Below are 15,770 nucleotides of genomic sequence, written 5' to 3'. Positions count from 1 at the left end.
GTTACAATAAAAATTAGAGCTATTCTCGTGAGGGCTTCATACCCCAAATAGTTCTTTTGGAGGCTTCTAGTTTTATGTTTGCAATGTGTCCACATGGAAATCCCCCTCAAATAAAATATTGGAAAACACCTCTTTTGCAAAAAAATGATGGGTCTCATTTCTCTTAATCGGAAACAACAACCTTTAGTATTACTTTTTTTTCCCACAAAAATGCAATGGATTCCCCTTAAAAAGTGGGGGATTGTGATGGGTTTGGGGGGGGAGTTTCTTGCAAAAAACCACTGGTTTTCGAGAAAATTGAAAACCGGTTCATGTAACCTAGAACCGTTTCTAGTTTCTTTGGAAGACTATATAAGAACCTTCCTTGAAAAACCCAGGGGAAGAGCCCCAATGAGTTTTCTTTCGAAGCGTACATGGACTTGTAGTGTGAAACCTCTCGTGGAAAATAGTTGTTAGTGGTGGTGTAGATGCTCCTCTTTGTTGGTGGGCTAGGGAACAAACCCACCCTTTGAAGTAGGGCTTGCTTCAGCCTAAAGTGGGTTTCACTCTATGGCATCTACTGTAAATCCTCCTCATTCGATATTAATTAATTGATCTATTTTATTCCGTATTTAGGAAAGAAACGAATCCTCGTGTGAAGGGACCCGTAAACAGGAAATGGTTTTGATGCTGTAGGATGGGATCTTCGGGGGAGGCTGCAGCAGCGAATGACGTGGCGCGACGAGGCTGCGCACGTGGAACGAGAAAAGGCAATAGAAAGGAGAAGAGAAGGACGTCGCAGAGCCTCCTCTTGCAGAGTCAGCACTGGGCAGCAAAGGAAGAAGCACACAGGCAGGCAGCAGGCTATATAGCCTATCGATCGATCGTTAAAAAAGAGCGGCTCGAGAGAGAGCGACCGTATGCCGCTGACTGCACACGTACGTGTAATAAAGCACACACGCATACGATCGTATACTACGTATTCTCACGATCCTCCCTACCCCCTCTCCTCTCTCTCTCTCTCTCTCTCTCTCTCTGTGAGCTTCTCACAATTCTGAAAGCCCGCAGCAGGGCAGCCCGCGAAACGCCCCGCGCAGGGCAACCTGCGGCAAGCCCACTTCCTTTCCGCAGCCCTCTTTGCTTTTCAGCTATCTGGGCAATCGCCCTTTGTACGCTTTCCGTTTCTTTGCGCCTCTCTTTCTCTTTTCCAGTTCAATTCCAATGCACGATTTCGCCCATTAATCGCCTAAATTTCCTTCGGTTTGCAAATTGCCGAGCCTCTTTGCGAGCCCATTTTGAGTTTTCTTGTGTGATTTTATTGGGGATTTTCCCATTTTCTCCAAGCTACATTCTGGCCCAAAAAAAGCAAAAACCAACCAAGATCGGAAAAGCAGGCTTTCTTTTTTGCCCCCCCCGCCGGTTTCTCAAGTTTGGCACAGAATGTGGGAGGATGGTACAATCTAATAAGGGGCAGGAGGATGCTTGACAACAGGGCAGGAGGAGGGTCCTCCTTCCCCTCCGCGGGAGCTGTAGGGGCAGGAGCAGGGACAGGGACAGGGCAGGCCCTCTTCCAAACTGCATCAGCTGTTGCCATGCCAGCCAGGCAGCGGTTTTACATAGAGCTCAAGCCTGGGGAGACTACCATCGTCTCGTGGAAGAAGCTAGTCAAGGAGCTCCACAGACCAGCTTTCAATCCACCACCTATAGCACCGGCCGGTGCCCACCCTGCACTCGAGTCGCGCATCGCTCCTGAGACAAGCATCACCCCTGAGGTACCAGACATGCACTCCTGTCCTTATGTTTGTTGTTCAAGTGATGACGGATTGTCTGATGCTTCACTCTGTAGTGTGACTGTTGGCAATGTAATATGTTGTTATTTGGTGCCATGTTAAAATGCTCCAAACCCTTCATTGCTTACGTCCTTAACCTAACTGTGTTCGTAGCATATTTAAACTGTTTCTGGGATACGCATTATGCCTTTAACCTTACTGTGTGTAGCCATTTTGGGTTACGCATTGTGTCTGTGTATGGCTAGACAGGGGGTTGCAGTATTTATGTGCCATGGTTAGCTATGGATTTTGTGTCGATTTATGGTTGCCTCATTGATGATGTTAGCGAAGCATGCTTCTACTTTTTCAGATTAATGTGCCATTGCTTATTGCAAAAGGAAGATCAAGTAACAGGGCCACAGAAACACCTCATGAGACTAGTTAATCTATCATTTGGTACAATTGCTTTGCTTATGCTTGTAATGAATCAGGTGGTAGATCCACTTCCTCCTCCGTGCAACCGCTTCAACTCTGTTATTGAAAAAATCGAGAGACTTTACAGGGTCAGTATTCTGGTAGTGAACCTATTATTCTTTATCCATTCAGCGGCCGATGTTTTTACAATTTATGCAATTTAAGATGCTGAAACTTTTTTTCTTGCTTTAGGGAGTTAACAGTGATGACGAGAATGAAAATAGTTGTGATTACCATGATGATGATAAATATGATACACGGGATTCTTTTATCGATGATGAAGACTTGGTAAGTTTTGGGAATACAGATTTGGCACAAGTCCATGGTATTATGAGTTCTTAGAATGATTGCTTGATGTCTTTCCAGGATGATTACTTTTCAGTGGAGAATGCAAATTTGAAGCACAAAGGTTTCTTTGTAAATAGGGGAAAGCTAGAACAAGAGTAAGAAATCACTTTCTTCCTATCTAATTGCTTCTGGTTATTACTGCTAATGTTACAACATTCAGCACTTCTGCATGGCATTTCTGATACACAAGATTGTTAGGATGATCCAACTGTAATGACATTAAGACTTTCAGTGATCTCTTTTGACATGTCAGCTATCTAGCTGTTGGGGTTTTTGATTTCACAAGGAAGGTTCTTTTGAGTTATTATGGAGGTGCTGTACACAGGAGTGTTAAGGCTGACAGCAAAGCTTACAATTTTTTGACTGTCTACATGATTTATATATATACTTGGAGAGTATAAGTACTGCTGAAACATATGCAATCAAAGAGGTACTTTTCCAATGGCACCAACATGCCATATGACTACAAAATTTTAGGTTTTCAGCAAAGTGCAAAGTAGTGCAGTCCATATGCCTCTTGCAATCAACACATCTGTCAATTTCCTTTTCCAAATCTGGAAGTATGGTAAGAATGCGCCAGTCTAAGCTGGCAAGAAGCTAATGAAGGGCATATGAACACACTTCTTTCAATCTTGCAAATAGATATTATCAGCAATCTCATCCGATTACTTCTCTTCTACTGTGTGGTTGTCTTGGCTATTGAAGAGGTTTGGATGAAGTCATGTAAGCATGTGTATGTGAAGCTTGATGAGAAATCCGGGTCTCCTGAATGAACATGTAGTAGTTAGCTTAACAAAACATTGAAACAATGGGCTGGAAAAAATAACAGACATAGACAATGCCAACTTTGTGCCAAGGCCATCGAACAATGCTTGCCAAAATAATTGTTGAACTTGGAGGCTCTATTAGACAAAATTCTCTTGGTAAGACCATGTTTATTGAAGATCTTCCTGATGAAGAGTAAAACAACTTCTGTTGCAGTTATGTCAGACTTGCATGGAATCAGCCGCACTTGCTTACTCAATCTGTCCACAGTGGTAATGGGACTATTCTACTCTTTAGAAGGCTAGGATCAAAAGTTCATAGGATCTCCTCTCATGGCAAAAGGGAATCTGCAAGAGCTGTAACTTGCTTTCTACATTTCTCTTGTTGGCTTGGAGGTTTGGCATGCTTGGCATCCCCTCACACATTGGTAAATACCTTGCTTCATCTTAGACACTAAAGAAGTGCCATGACTTCTTCTCAAGAATAGGATTGTCAACTTGATGCCACTAATGCATCATGCGCCTCTTGTAAAGTAGTAGCCCTTCAAGCTCATGCAACCATAGTTAAGCTTGACAATTTTGTCACTCATTTTTACTTTCAAACTCAATATGAGGACCTTGCTGGCACCTATTCTTTTTTGCTTAGTGGATCTCCTATACCATTCTGCCTCTCAGGTGCACACTTGATCTCAAAGATGAATATGGATGATGGAAGGAATTGCCACTAATGTATTATTGTCACTTGTAGGGATTCCAAAATTTAGTAGCCAGACTACACTTGAGGCAGGGGTACCAGACTGCGAGGAAAGATATGTTTTTGGGTGTCGATGACAATGGAAAACCTGTATTTGATATTGAGGGTGCAACAATGGTTGCATTTTGAGTAACTCATGGTGGTGCTTTATTTAAAGGTAGGCAGCTGATAGTGATATTGTGGCTGTAGTAGCAAGAGGCAGCAAGAGTAGTTGTGGCAATAAGGGTGGTGGGTTGGAGGTGGATGGGGTGGAGATTAGTCTGAGTAGAGGATGGTGATGAATGATGAGGTTGGGGGTGATTGTGTGTAAACGCCCCGAACAACGTAGTATGCTTAACAATTATGAAATTCGCTTGTTTTCGAGACTCAATATAAAAGAGAATGAACACTTAAAGCTGAAAATGAAAATTACTCACAAAACTTCAGCCATGAAAATGTAAAAGTAATGGAGACAAGATTGAGGGTTGAAGATGGCCCCCCCCCGAAGGAATGTATTTCTGCTCAACCCAAGTCCCTTAGGGAAGAGCTCAGTTACAATCAACCTGAGAGTGAGGAGAAGTAATTCTCACTCTCACAAGATTATGCAAAGTTGTACAAACACATGCATTATCTATTATGCAATGATAAGAACTGATTTCTTTACAGTATGAGAGAAGAAAGAGGGGAAAACAGCCTTTCTCAGCAGTATATAGATTAGGCTTGCTTCTTGTTGCTAAAATGGAAGAAAGAGCTCGAGAAAGAGGTGTTGTAATGAATTTACAGGCTTGCTGTCTTGTAAAACAACAGTGATAGAAAGGGAATATGGAGGAATTTGATAATGGAGAAGTGGGGGATGATGATGGGGATGGATGGGGCCAGTTTCTGGCTATCTGTGGGTGCTGTATATGAGTTTACAGCAAAGAAAAATGATGCTGAATGAAGAAAAACGAGCTCTTATTTATAGGAGAGGGAAGAGCTAGTACAAAAGAGGAAAGTGGAGTAGCACAAGACAAGTGTCTAGCCACATGTCATGAGATGTGACAAGTGGTGGGACACTTGGAAACTTGTGTGACAAGTGTCTTGACACTTGTCTCTTATCTATGGCCTTCCTTTTTGGGCTGAATACTGTCAAGAATAGAAACAACCAAATTTAGTAAGCACAGTCAGGGTACAGAATTTACTATTTTTAGAATGTCATCCCTATTTTTTTAGGACTAGCATTTTTAGGCTAATTCGAGGCTCCTAAAATTTAGGGACCCCCCAATATGGGTGTCATATGAAAGCTTTTTCCGTGTACATCGCAAAAACGGTATCAGAATCTTCATGTGACTTTCCTATGCAAAGAAATGTGCATTTCAAGCTTTCAGCCCACACATGTACATTGTACAAGCATTTCATGATCATGCCATCTTGTTGATTGTAACTGTCTGTTTTGGCGGATCTAGCCCACACTTCAAGGCATCAATCCTTTCTGTGTGCGAGTCTAACCCTAATATGCGTAAGTTCTGGTCACAGGCGCCCAATTGGGCCATATAGGTGGAAGTGTGATCTATATTTTCTCTAACCCACCGTGTGGGTCCACCGTAACCTGTGACCACTCATCAGTGGCCAGCTCCAATGCACTTTTCTTTATATCTAATTAGTGCAAAGGAAACAAATTTAATAAATCATTATATAGACAAATTAATGAAAAAGGATACAAAATCTGTTTCTATAGAGTTGTGACATTGTGAATACTACATCAAGATATGCCATTGTTTTTTATCTAATTCTTACCAAAACAAGTTATTTCAGCACTACCTCTCTTCTCCTTCGAGATATTAAGCCTTGTACACTTTTTGGACAAAATTTCACAAGTGATTTTATCAATATATCATTGTGAGAAATCTGTCCATTTGTGAGAGAAATAGTGTGGGATTGCATCGGGACTATTTTGGATAGTTGTCAAGGTAAATGCTTTGTGATATTGTGGTCAAATACTAGCTGTCATTTTTACTAAAGGCTTAGGTATCCAACAATCAGTAAGCTAGTCATAAATGGAGCTGCCTAGTGAAATAATGAATTGCTGAGGTGTTGATAAAAGCCTAATGAAATGCACACTTGATACTGTCATGAGGATGTGAATTTTTATTGCTTTGCTTAGCATTTGATTAAAAGTTAATCAAACGTGCAAATGCGACTTGCATATGTGAGATGCAAGTTAATTATTTCACAATGTGGGACCTAGGACCCTGAGATATGAGTTTGTGCCGAAGGCAAAAAGTTGTAATAAGTTATACCTAATAGGTATTAGGTGGTACCTGGTGTCAGATCAATTATAGCCACTAATATTAGTTGGTGATGTTAGAGATTAGTTATTAATTAATTAATTAATTAATGCGGGTCTAAGGGCTAATAGGTGCTCATGGATACTTGGAAAACAAATTGGCCTAGCCAATTTAATTATTGATTGTGGATTTATTTTTATGAGCATTTAAATAATTATTAAATTAATTTCAAAATTTTGTAAGAGAGAAGGAGGCTATTAGAGAGCAAGGAGATGTTGCTAATGTGATTTGCAGCGACTAGAGACCAGTCTTACAGTAACAAGTGACATCAATTTGGAGTCCTTCAGGTGTAGGCACTAGTAGCCTAAGATTCCTAGTATAGGTAACAACAAATAAGAGGGGGCAACAGTCTTTATGGTAGTCATAAGTTGTAGGTGATAGCTTCCATGGCTATTTGAGCAGGGCAGCAATAAATTTTCAGCTTTTCTCATGGTGAAACTTTGAATTTTCTCTCTCTACAGCATTCTCTCTCGTCCTATAGCCATCTATCAAGTTATCTCAGTAAAATCTAGCCATTTGAGTTATGAAAGGTGGAGATATTGGAAAATCTTTATTATAAATCTTAATCTACAATGTAAATTATGGTTTGACAGCCACCTCAGGATGCGTGCTCAAAATTGAGGCCTTAGGACTCAAATTCTAGCGGCTGAAATTAAAGGATTTCAAGGAGATACAAGAGGCCAACTAGTCCATATCAAATTTGGGGCTTAATTTGTTTTTCAAGGAGTTGGGTGAAGGTCAATCCTCGAGCAAACCAAGGGTTAAATTAGTTTGAAGGCTTGCTAGTCATTTATGATAGCAAGTGGCTTTTGGATTTGTCGAGATGAGAGAATCTTAGTTATACTCCATCCATTCATAATAAAAGATAAAGAAATATTGCAAGGGGTGCCGGTTTTGGGGTCAACAGGCTGTTTGTTATCCAAGATTAAAGCAGTAAAGCGTGCATTTTTAGTCTATGTGAATTTTATGCTTGTTGTAATTGTTGATTAATCAATTCATTACCACCTTCTTCGAGAAGGAAGTTTAAAGATCAGTTGAGGATAGCAATTGAAATGCTTGTGTAATTGGCAAATGATCCTTAGCTCATGGGCTTTTTGAACCCCTTGCCCCTTGAATAGGAGAGAGAATAGTTTGCTGGCTGGTCAGATTATTTTTCTGGGCACATAAATAATTATTAAATTGATTTTCAAAATTTGTATTCTTGAAATGAATTTAATGGACTGAATAATTCTGGAAATTCAGTTTAGAAGGCTACCACTTAGTAAAACTGGCCCATGCAAGTTTGGGAAAGCTGAATTAAGGCTGAAGGGAGAAGGAAGGAGCTATTGGGAAGAGAGGTTGGGCTATTGTTGCTTGCTTTTGGGGCCATTTCTCAACCATTGGAGACCATTTTGGTGAAGGCGGTTGCATATGCTTGACTAGAGGAAGATGGTGATCATGGTTGGTGTACTTTCTCCGGAAGATTATAGCCTCTGATGCTCCCTTTGCTGTTGATGAATCCATTTAGGGTTTGGAAAACCGGGTCAGTAGCTCAATTTCACTAAATTTTAGTGATGAATCTTTGAAATTTCTCTCTCTATAGCACTCTCTCTTTCTGTCACGAGGACGTGAAAATTTGATGCTTTGCTTGTGTTTAATTGATATTTGATTAAAGGATTAATCAAATGTGCAATTAAAAGATGCTAATGTGTTGCATATGTGAGGTGCAAGCTACTTTTTCATAGTTGAAGGTCGAAGGACCCAGTGAAAAAGATGGGTGCGAAAGGCAAAAGTTGTAACAAGTTACACTTGTCAGATTCTAGGTGAATTTTGGTGTCAGTTTGCCCTTAGGACCATTAATTGGCCATTAAGTGTCAGTGGTGACACTAGGGAGTAGGCATTAATTAATGAATTAATGCTTGTCCAAGGGTCAATTAATGCATGGGACCACTTTGAGTTGCAAATGGCCTAGCCAATTAATTTTTGGATGGGCAAGGTCAATTTTCTGGGCATGGATTAAGGGTTGAATTAATTTTCAGAATTAATTAATTCTGAAAATTAATTAAATGGCTGAAAATTACTGAAAATGGATTAAGAAAGTTGCCATATGGCAAAACTTTCCCATGCAAGTGGGGGAAAGGCTAAATAGGGCTGAAGGGAGAGGAAAATCTCGTTTTTAAATTTTGGAGCTATTGGAAAGAGGTGTTGGACTGTTGCTGCCAGCTTTTGGGGCCATTTCCCAGCCATTGGAGACCATTTTGGTGATGGAGATTGCATATTCTTGACCTTGGGAAGCTGGCAATTGTTGTTGATGCACTTTCTCTTGAAGATCACAGTCTCTGATGCTTCTATTGTTGTTGGTGCATCTGTATGGGGCTGGTATAGCAGGGCAGCAGCAGATTTTGATCAGTTCTTCGCGACAAATCTCAGAATTTTCTCTCTTTACAGCATTCTCTCATCTCCTTCAGCCTATGCTCAGCTATTCTCAGCAATTCTTAGCCATTTGGAGGAGATCTCAGCCATTTTTGGTGGACTAATTTGTAATTTCTGCAATAAACCCTAATTACAGTAAAAATTAGGATTAAGCAGTCACCTTGGGATCCGTGCCAGAGATTGAAGGCTCAAGGGACTGAATTCAGTATAGCTGATAATTGAAGATTATCAAGGGATTTCAGGAGCCAGCCCATCCCAAATTGATTTGGGGTAGCATTTGGCCAGTGAAGGGTCAAATTGGAGAAGAAGTCCTGGGTGAATCAAGGGCAAATGACCCAAAAGGCTTGCTCGTCATTTATGATAGCAAGAGCAATTGGTTAGCAGGAGGAGATTGAAGAATCTCAAGTTGTACTCCTTCCAATTGAATGAAAGCTAAAGAAATACCGCAAGGAGTACCAATTTTGGGGCCAACAGGGTGTCTACTATCCAAGAATGTTATGGTAAAGTGTGTATTTCATTTTATGTGCATTTATTTATTGCTGTAATTAACTCTTAAATCAGGTTATCACCACCCATTCCAAGAAGGAAGGTTGGTTTCACTTTCTCTAGCCATTTCTCAACTTTGCTCCAAGTTTGATAGCAACTCAGCCACCATTGGAGATAGAAAATTTGGTAAATCTCTATCGTAAACCCTAATTTACAGTAAAAAGTAGGGTTTGACAGCCACCTTGAGAAGCACGCCTAGATTTGAAGGCTTTAGACTTGAATTTTTAGAGCTAAAATTAATGTGTTTTAGAAGGATTCAAAGGTGAGCTAGCCAAGATTGAATTTGGGGCTACTAATTTATTTCCCAAGGAGTAGAGATGAAGGTTAGTCCCTACAAATCAAGGGGCAAATTGATTTGAAGCTTGCTGGTCATTTATGATAGCAAAAGACACGTGGATTAGTAGAGGAGGTTGAAAAATCTGAATTGTACTCCATCCATTTTCAATACAAGTTAAAGAAATACCACAAAGGGCCTCAAGTTTTGGGGCCAATAGGTTGTCCAATGTCCAAGATTAAGTGGTAACATTTGCATTTTCAATTTATGTTAATTTTATACTTGCTGTAATTAGTGTTAAATTAGATTAGTACCACCTATCTAAGGAGGAAGGCTAGTTTTATGATTCCATTGCCGAGATACTATCAAATCCCTTGACTTGGTGGACCCAAGGCGTGTGATTGAAGATTAAAAGTTTTATTTAGTATTGAAATTGTGATTATAACAAGTATGTCATCTTGTTGTGGGATGGGATTAAGTAGTGATGATGCATCTCAATTTGAAAATACACATAATGAAGGGAAAAATGCAATGCCTAATCTTGGAATAGGCTTATAACATAGATAACAAGGAGAAAATGTGGTTGTTGACCAAGAAGCAGGTCCTTTAAGGCCACAAGATGCTAATGACTAGCAAGGAGATGAAGAACATGATGACCGCTTGGTTGAAGGTAGCAACTAACATCTTTGTTTAATTGGCCAAAGATCTGCAGTTTAAGAGATTTTGAATTCTCCCAAAAAGGACAACAAGGGCAAGAAGAGGATGCCACCTTCAAAGGGCTTTGGGGAGCAAGAAGCTTCCAAAGGACAGCCACTATAGCTTAAAGATGCACCCAAGGTGATAGTGCCAATCCAATGGGTCAACTTAGTCTACAACCCTTAGGATCTTTGCATATTAGTCGGAGATCCGTGTTGGTGCAGATCGCAAATTCCCAAAAGCTTGAGTTGGAAAACATGAGCTATCCAGTGTCATCTATCTAGTGTCATCCCCTTTCACAAAACATTGTGCAAGGTATGTGTGGTTCAGAATTTTGCAAATCTTCCTTACTTTGCTCTTGAAACGTAGGTAATGTGTAGAAGTATTCATGAAGATCCAAATCCATACCAATATGTAGACGCAAGAAGAGGCGGTTATAGAAAGAGATTAGTGTTAGACAATCATATCTTGGACAGTCGGATGGCAATGCCACGTTAGCAGAGTACAACAGCAGGCAGACACGTCAGCACAGTACGGCAGGATGCCACGTCCGCAGGGCAGACGTGTCACGTGGCACAGGTACAGTCGGATTGCAGTTCTGTGCAATCGGACAGTTTTACTGCAGTCGGCTGCATTCATTTAATGCAGCCGACCTAGGGCTGGTATTTCCTATTTTTTGGCTATTTATAGCTAGTTTGTGGCACGCTCCAGAATGTTCACTATTCAGATTCTGATCTTGAGTTTTATTGGTTGAGACAGACTGTGCTCGGGCTGATGGAGATCAAGGTCATCAAGTCGGAGACACACACAGATATTTCCTCTGCTCCCGTGTATATTTCTGCACTCTTATATAGCATACTACACTGCAGATTTTCTATGTTTACACTATCTCCTTTTCTCTCTCTTCTCTTTGTGTTCACTCTCTCTTAGTCTTTGTCCTACGCTTCCACATCGCTGCACTCTGATATGATATCAGAGCGGTGAAGATGGATTGACTGAGGGCTGAACCTATCTGAAGAGAAGATTTCAGTGCAACACAAGGCTGTGTTTCCAGGATTCGAGGGCGAGCGGGAGCGTTGCGCATCGGATCAAGGCTGAAGCGAGCGTGGGCATGCGGGAAAGGAGTCTAATCGGTGAATTTGCTACAAGTCATTACTGTTCAAAGGGGAGGAAGGCTACATTTGAGGCCTTCCATTGCAGATTTTACTTTTTCATCGCCTCCGGCGGGTGAAGAAGGTTTGGGCAGCGGAGGAAACAGCCCTAGAAGACTGCATTTACACAATCAGAGGGAGCTGATTTTGCGTTTGTGCAGGTATTGCAGGTTAACATGTCTACAGAGACTGATTTGGAGTTCCAGGCGATAATGGATAGGAAGGTGCCTGTCCTAATGGCTCTTCCATCGGATCAAAAGCTTGATGCTGACAATTACCGCATCTGGCGGGTGATGATGTTGGTCATTTTAGAGTCTTATGATTTGGTGGAATTGGTGATGGAGGAGATTAACAGGCCCTTGGTGAGGGATGAGCCCAAACTCTCTTCCAATGCTCGTGCGGAGTTGACCAAGGCCCAGTCTCATTGGAACAAACTGAATGCCAGGATTCGATCTTTTCTGTTTTTGTCTTGCACCACAGCCGTGATAGCTTACATCGAGCACTTGACGGTGGCTCGAGAGATATGGTTGGAGCTCAACCAGATGTACAAGCGAATGACCCTGATGAAGAGGGTTTCTTTGGAGGTGCAGATGCGGACCTTGTCCGTGAACAAGTCTTCTTCGCTTCGGGAACACATCAACAAGCTTCGGCAGCTTTAGATGTAGGTTCAAAATGCGGGGAAGCCTATTTCCTCTGAAGGCATGGCGATCACTTTATTGTCCCAGTTGCCGCCACGATTCGGTACCTTTTATTCCTCCCTTATTGCTTCAAGGCGGGAGTTGACTCTTCAGTGGAAAGAGTTGGTTCCCATGGTCTTGGACCAAGAGGAACAATCTTCGAAAGACGTCACGAGGATCGTTTGTCCGAGGTTTGCCGGATATAATGGTGAGCCATCAGCCATGTCTCCTGCATTCGTGGGATATTACATTAGGATGCGATTCCCAACAAAGCTTCGAGGCGGTCTACTTTACCCATGGAGCTTGTATCTACGGATCTTTGTGGCCCGATGAGGATTGAGTCCCTGAAGGGGGGCTTGTACTTCATGTTGATTGTAGATGACTACAGCAGGATGACTTGGGCCTATTTCTTGACTTTGAAGTCGGAGGCTTTCTCTCACTTCAAGGATTGGCTTCTCTTTGAGAAGAACCATTCTGGTCGGCAATTGAAGACCTTGCGTTTAGACAAGGGAGGTGAATTTATGTCTAATGAGTTTGCTCGTTTTTATGCAGATAGGGGCATTCACCAGGAGTTTGCTAACGCAAACACTCCCCAAGAGGATGGCATTTTGGAGTGGAAGAACCGAAGTGTGATCGAGATGGTACGCACCATGATGGAGCACCGAGAGACACCTCAGTTTCTGTGGGCCGAGGCAGTGGCTACCGCAGTTTACATCCTCAATTGATCTCCCAATTTTGCCGTTGACAGGATGATATATTTTGAGGCTTATTTTGGGACTAAGCTTGATGTCTCTTATTTTCAGATTTTTAGGTGTGACGCTTATGTGTACATCTCGAAGACACAGGGTGACAAGTTCGAGGCGGCTTGTCGACGACAGGTTTTTGTTGGTTACAGCTCCCAATCCTAAGGTTATCGTATGTTTGATCCCGTCGAGCGAGATGTCTACACGAGCCGAGATGTGCGGTTCGTGGAAGTTCCGTCCACAGAGGGGGGTGAGGAGCACCTTGTTCTTGGAGATCCAGGGGAGAGTTGGGCTCCCACGATAGTTCCTTTGGAGCTAGAGTCTTTTGATGGAGATTCTTCTTCTGATTCAGAATCTTTCCTTCCACCGGCCACCCTCGTGGAGTTTCCGTCAGTGAATGTTCCCGAGTCTTCAGCAGATGGAGAGTGACGGGGAGAGGTTTGACCTCCTCCTTATTGGGCCCGTGACACCCTCCGAGATTCAAGGATCGAGGGGATCCCTGAGGAGTGGGAATTGCAGGATGGACCGCGGAGGTCACGGAGGAACTAGGCACATTCTTTGGAGCTTGTTTGCTCTAACTATTGTTTGCTGACCCGTGTTATGCAGGATCGTGAGTCCACTTCAGTGAAGGAGGCTTTGCAGTCAGATCATTGGCGGAAGGCTATAAAAGCCGAGTTGGAGGCTATTGAGAGGAATGGCACTTGGTCTCTTGTGCCTCGTTCCTCTCACAAGAAGGTGATTGGTGTTAAGTGGGTTTTCAAGACCAAGTACCTTAGCGATGCTTCTTTGGACAAGCACAAGGCTTGTCTTGTTGCTAAAGGTTTTGCTCAGCGCCCAAGCATTGATTTCCATGATACTTTTGCTCCCACTGCTCGTATGGCGACTATTCGAGCTGTTCTTGCCTTGGCTGGCTATAGGAGATGGCTTGTCTATCAGTTGGATGTGAAGTTGGCCTTTTTGAATGGTGACTTGCAAGAGAAGATCTATGTTGAGCAGCCTCCTGGCTTTGGATCCTCGGATGGGAAAGTTTAGAGGTTGAAGAAGGCCTTGTATGGCCTCAAGTAGGCTCCGGGTGCATGGAACGAGAACATTGACTCGTTTCTTCAGTCGAAGTTGGAATATTGGTGCTCCAAGGCCGATCCGTAGCTTTATGTCCACACCCCGAGGTTGGTCGTGTGCTATTTGTGTTGTATGTTGATGATTTGATTTTGACAAGGGATCATGCATAGAAGGTCCAAGAGACCAAGACAGCTTTATATTAGACATTCGAGATGACGGATTTGGGGCTTCTTCATTTCTTCTTGGGTCACAAGATTTATTAGTCTCAGAGGGGGATTTTCATCTCTCAGCAGAGGTACATTCAGGAGCTCTTGGTGACTTTTGAGATGGAGACTTGTCGGCCCATTACTACTCCTACGGATCTGAACTGGAAGGCCACTTCACACTTCGATTCTCCTGTGACGGATGCTTCCCGCTACCGTCAGTTGATTGGATCCTTGATTTGGCTTCTCAACACTTGTGTTGATCTTTGTTTTGCTGTGGGTCTTTTGGTAGGGTCCATGATTGAACCCAAACAGGTGCATTGGTAGGCTGCCCTGAGGATTTTTCGGTATTTGAGGGGGACCTCTAACTTAGGGATTTCTTATCCCGCAGGTATAGACGCTTCAGATCTGGTTCTTGCAGGTTGGAGTGACTCGGATTGGGCTGGCGATGTGGACCACCGACGGTCTACTACAGGCTACTGTTTTACCTTGGGCACAGGTGTTATCTCTTGGAGTAGCAAGAAGCAGCCCATGGTAGCCCTTTCCTCTACTTAGGCGGAGTATCGGGTTGTGTCTTCCACCGCATGTGAGGTTGTGTGGCTTCGGAGATTGTTGGAGGAGCTTGGCTACCCCCAGACTCGTCTTACTTTTTTGCAGTGCGACAATGGGAGTTGCATTGCCTTGGTGCGGAATCTTGTATTCCATGCTCAGACGAAGCATATTGAGATCCAACATCACTTCATTCGGGAGAAGCTTCTGGATGGGACCCTTGATGTGGAGTATTGCAAGACGGAGGATAATCTTGCAGATTTGTTCACGAAGGCGCTTCCCCAGGCTCTTCTTCGGCAGCATTCTAGATCCCTTAGTCTTTTGCCCCGTCCAGGATTTGAGAGGGGGTGTTAGACAGTCATTTCCTGGACAGTCGGATGGCAGTGCCAAGTCAGCAGAGTATGGCAGCAGGCAAACGCGTTAGCACAGTACGGCAGGATGCCATGTCAGTAGGGCAGACAGGTGCCACGTGGCACATGTATAGTTGGACTGCAGTTCTGTGCAGTCGGACAGTTTTATTGCAGTCAGTTGCATTTAATGCAGCTGACATGGGGTGGGTATTTCCTATTTTTTGGCTATTTATAGCTAGTTTGTGGTACATTCCAAAATATTCATTATTCAGATTTTGATCTTGAGATCTGTTGGCTTAGACAGATTGTGCTCGGGCTGATGGAGGTCGAGATCATCAAGTCGGAGACACACACAGATATTTCCTTTGCCTCGTGTATATTTTTGCACTCTTATATAGCATACTACACTGCAGATTTTCTGCGTTTACATTGTCTCCTTTTCTCTCTCTCTTCTCTATGTGTTCACTCTCTCTCAGTCTTCTTCCTACGCTTCCGCATCGCTACACAGTTAGGTGATACCTTTACGTCTCATGCTCACTTTAATGAATTTGCTTTTGGTACTTTATCATAACTTAATCAAACTCAAAATTCACTATTTTGGTTCCCACACATTCCAGCCATTCTACAAAATCCTTCCATTGGATAATATAGTCATCTATTTCACAATTTACCACACTAAGGAGTATAATGCCATTGGACATGTATCCCATAGTTTA

At 42.6% G+C, this 15,770-nt stretch overlaps 1 protein-coding gene across 3 annotated transcripts in view; it reads left to right on the top strand.

Annotated features, from left to right (window-relative positions):
* The first annotated feature begins 814 nt into the window (after positions 1-814).
* The window catches only part of LOC148028073 (ubinuclein-1-like), a 38,385-nt gene continuing 23,429 nt past the window's right edge, over positions 815-15,770 (top strand). For 2 of the 3 annotated variants that reach the window (XM_087689771.1, XM_087689770.1), the window contains exons 1-4: positions 818-1,751; positions 2,240-2,311; positions 2,415-2,510; positions 2,589-2,665. In XM_087689771.1, coding sequence (XP_087545897.1) covers positions 1,458-1,751; positions 2,240-2,311; positions 2,415-2,510; positions 2,589-2,665 — 539 coding nt within the window. In that variant the 5' untranslated portion in view covers positions 818-1,457. Of the gene's footprint in view, positions 1,752-2,239; positions 2,312-2,414; positions 2,511-2,588; positions 2,666-15,770 lie in introns of all 3 variants that reach the window. The other variant, XM_087689772.1, reaches the window with a different exon arrangement.

This window comes from Lygodium microphyllum, chromosome 12, assembly GCF_053477565.2.
Source record: "Lygodium microphyllum isolate KBCC chromosome 12, Lygodium_microphyllum_v1.1.10, whole genome shotgun sequence".
Lineage (NCBI taxonomy): Eukaryota > Viridiplantae > Streptophyta > Polypodiopsida > Schizaeales > Lygodiaceae > Lygodium > Lygodium microphyllum.
This window is presented reverse-complemented; position numbering and strand designations above follow the sequence as displayed.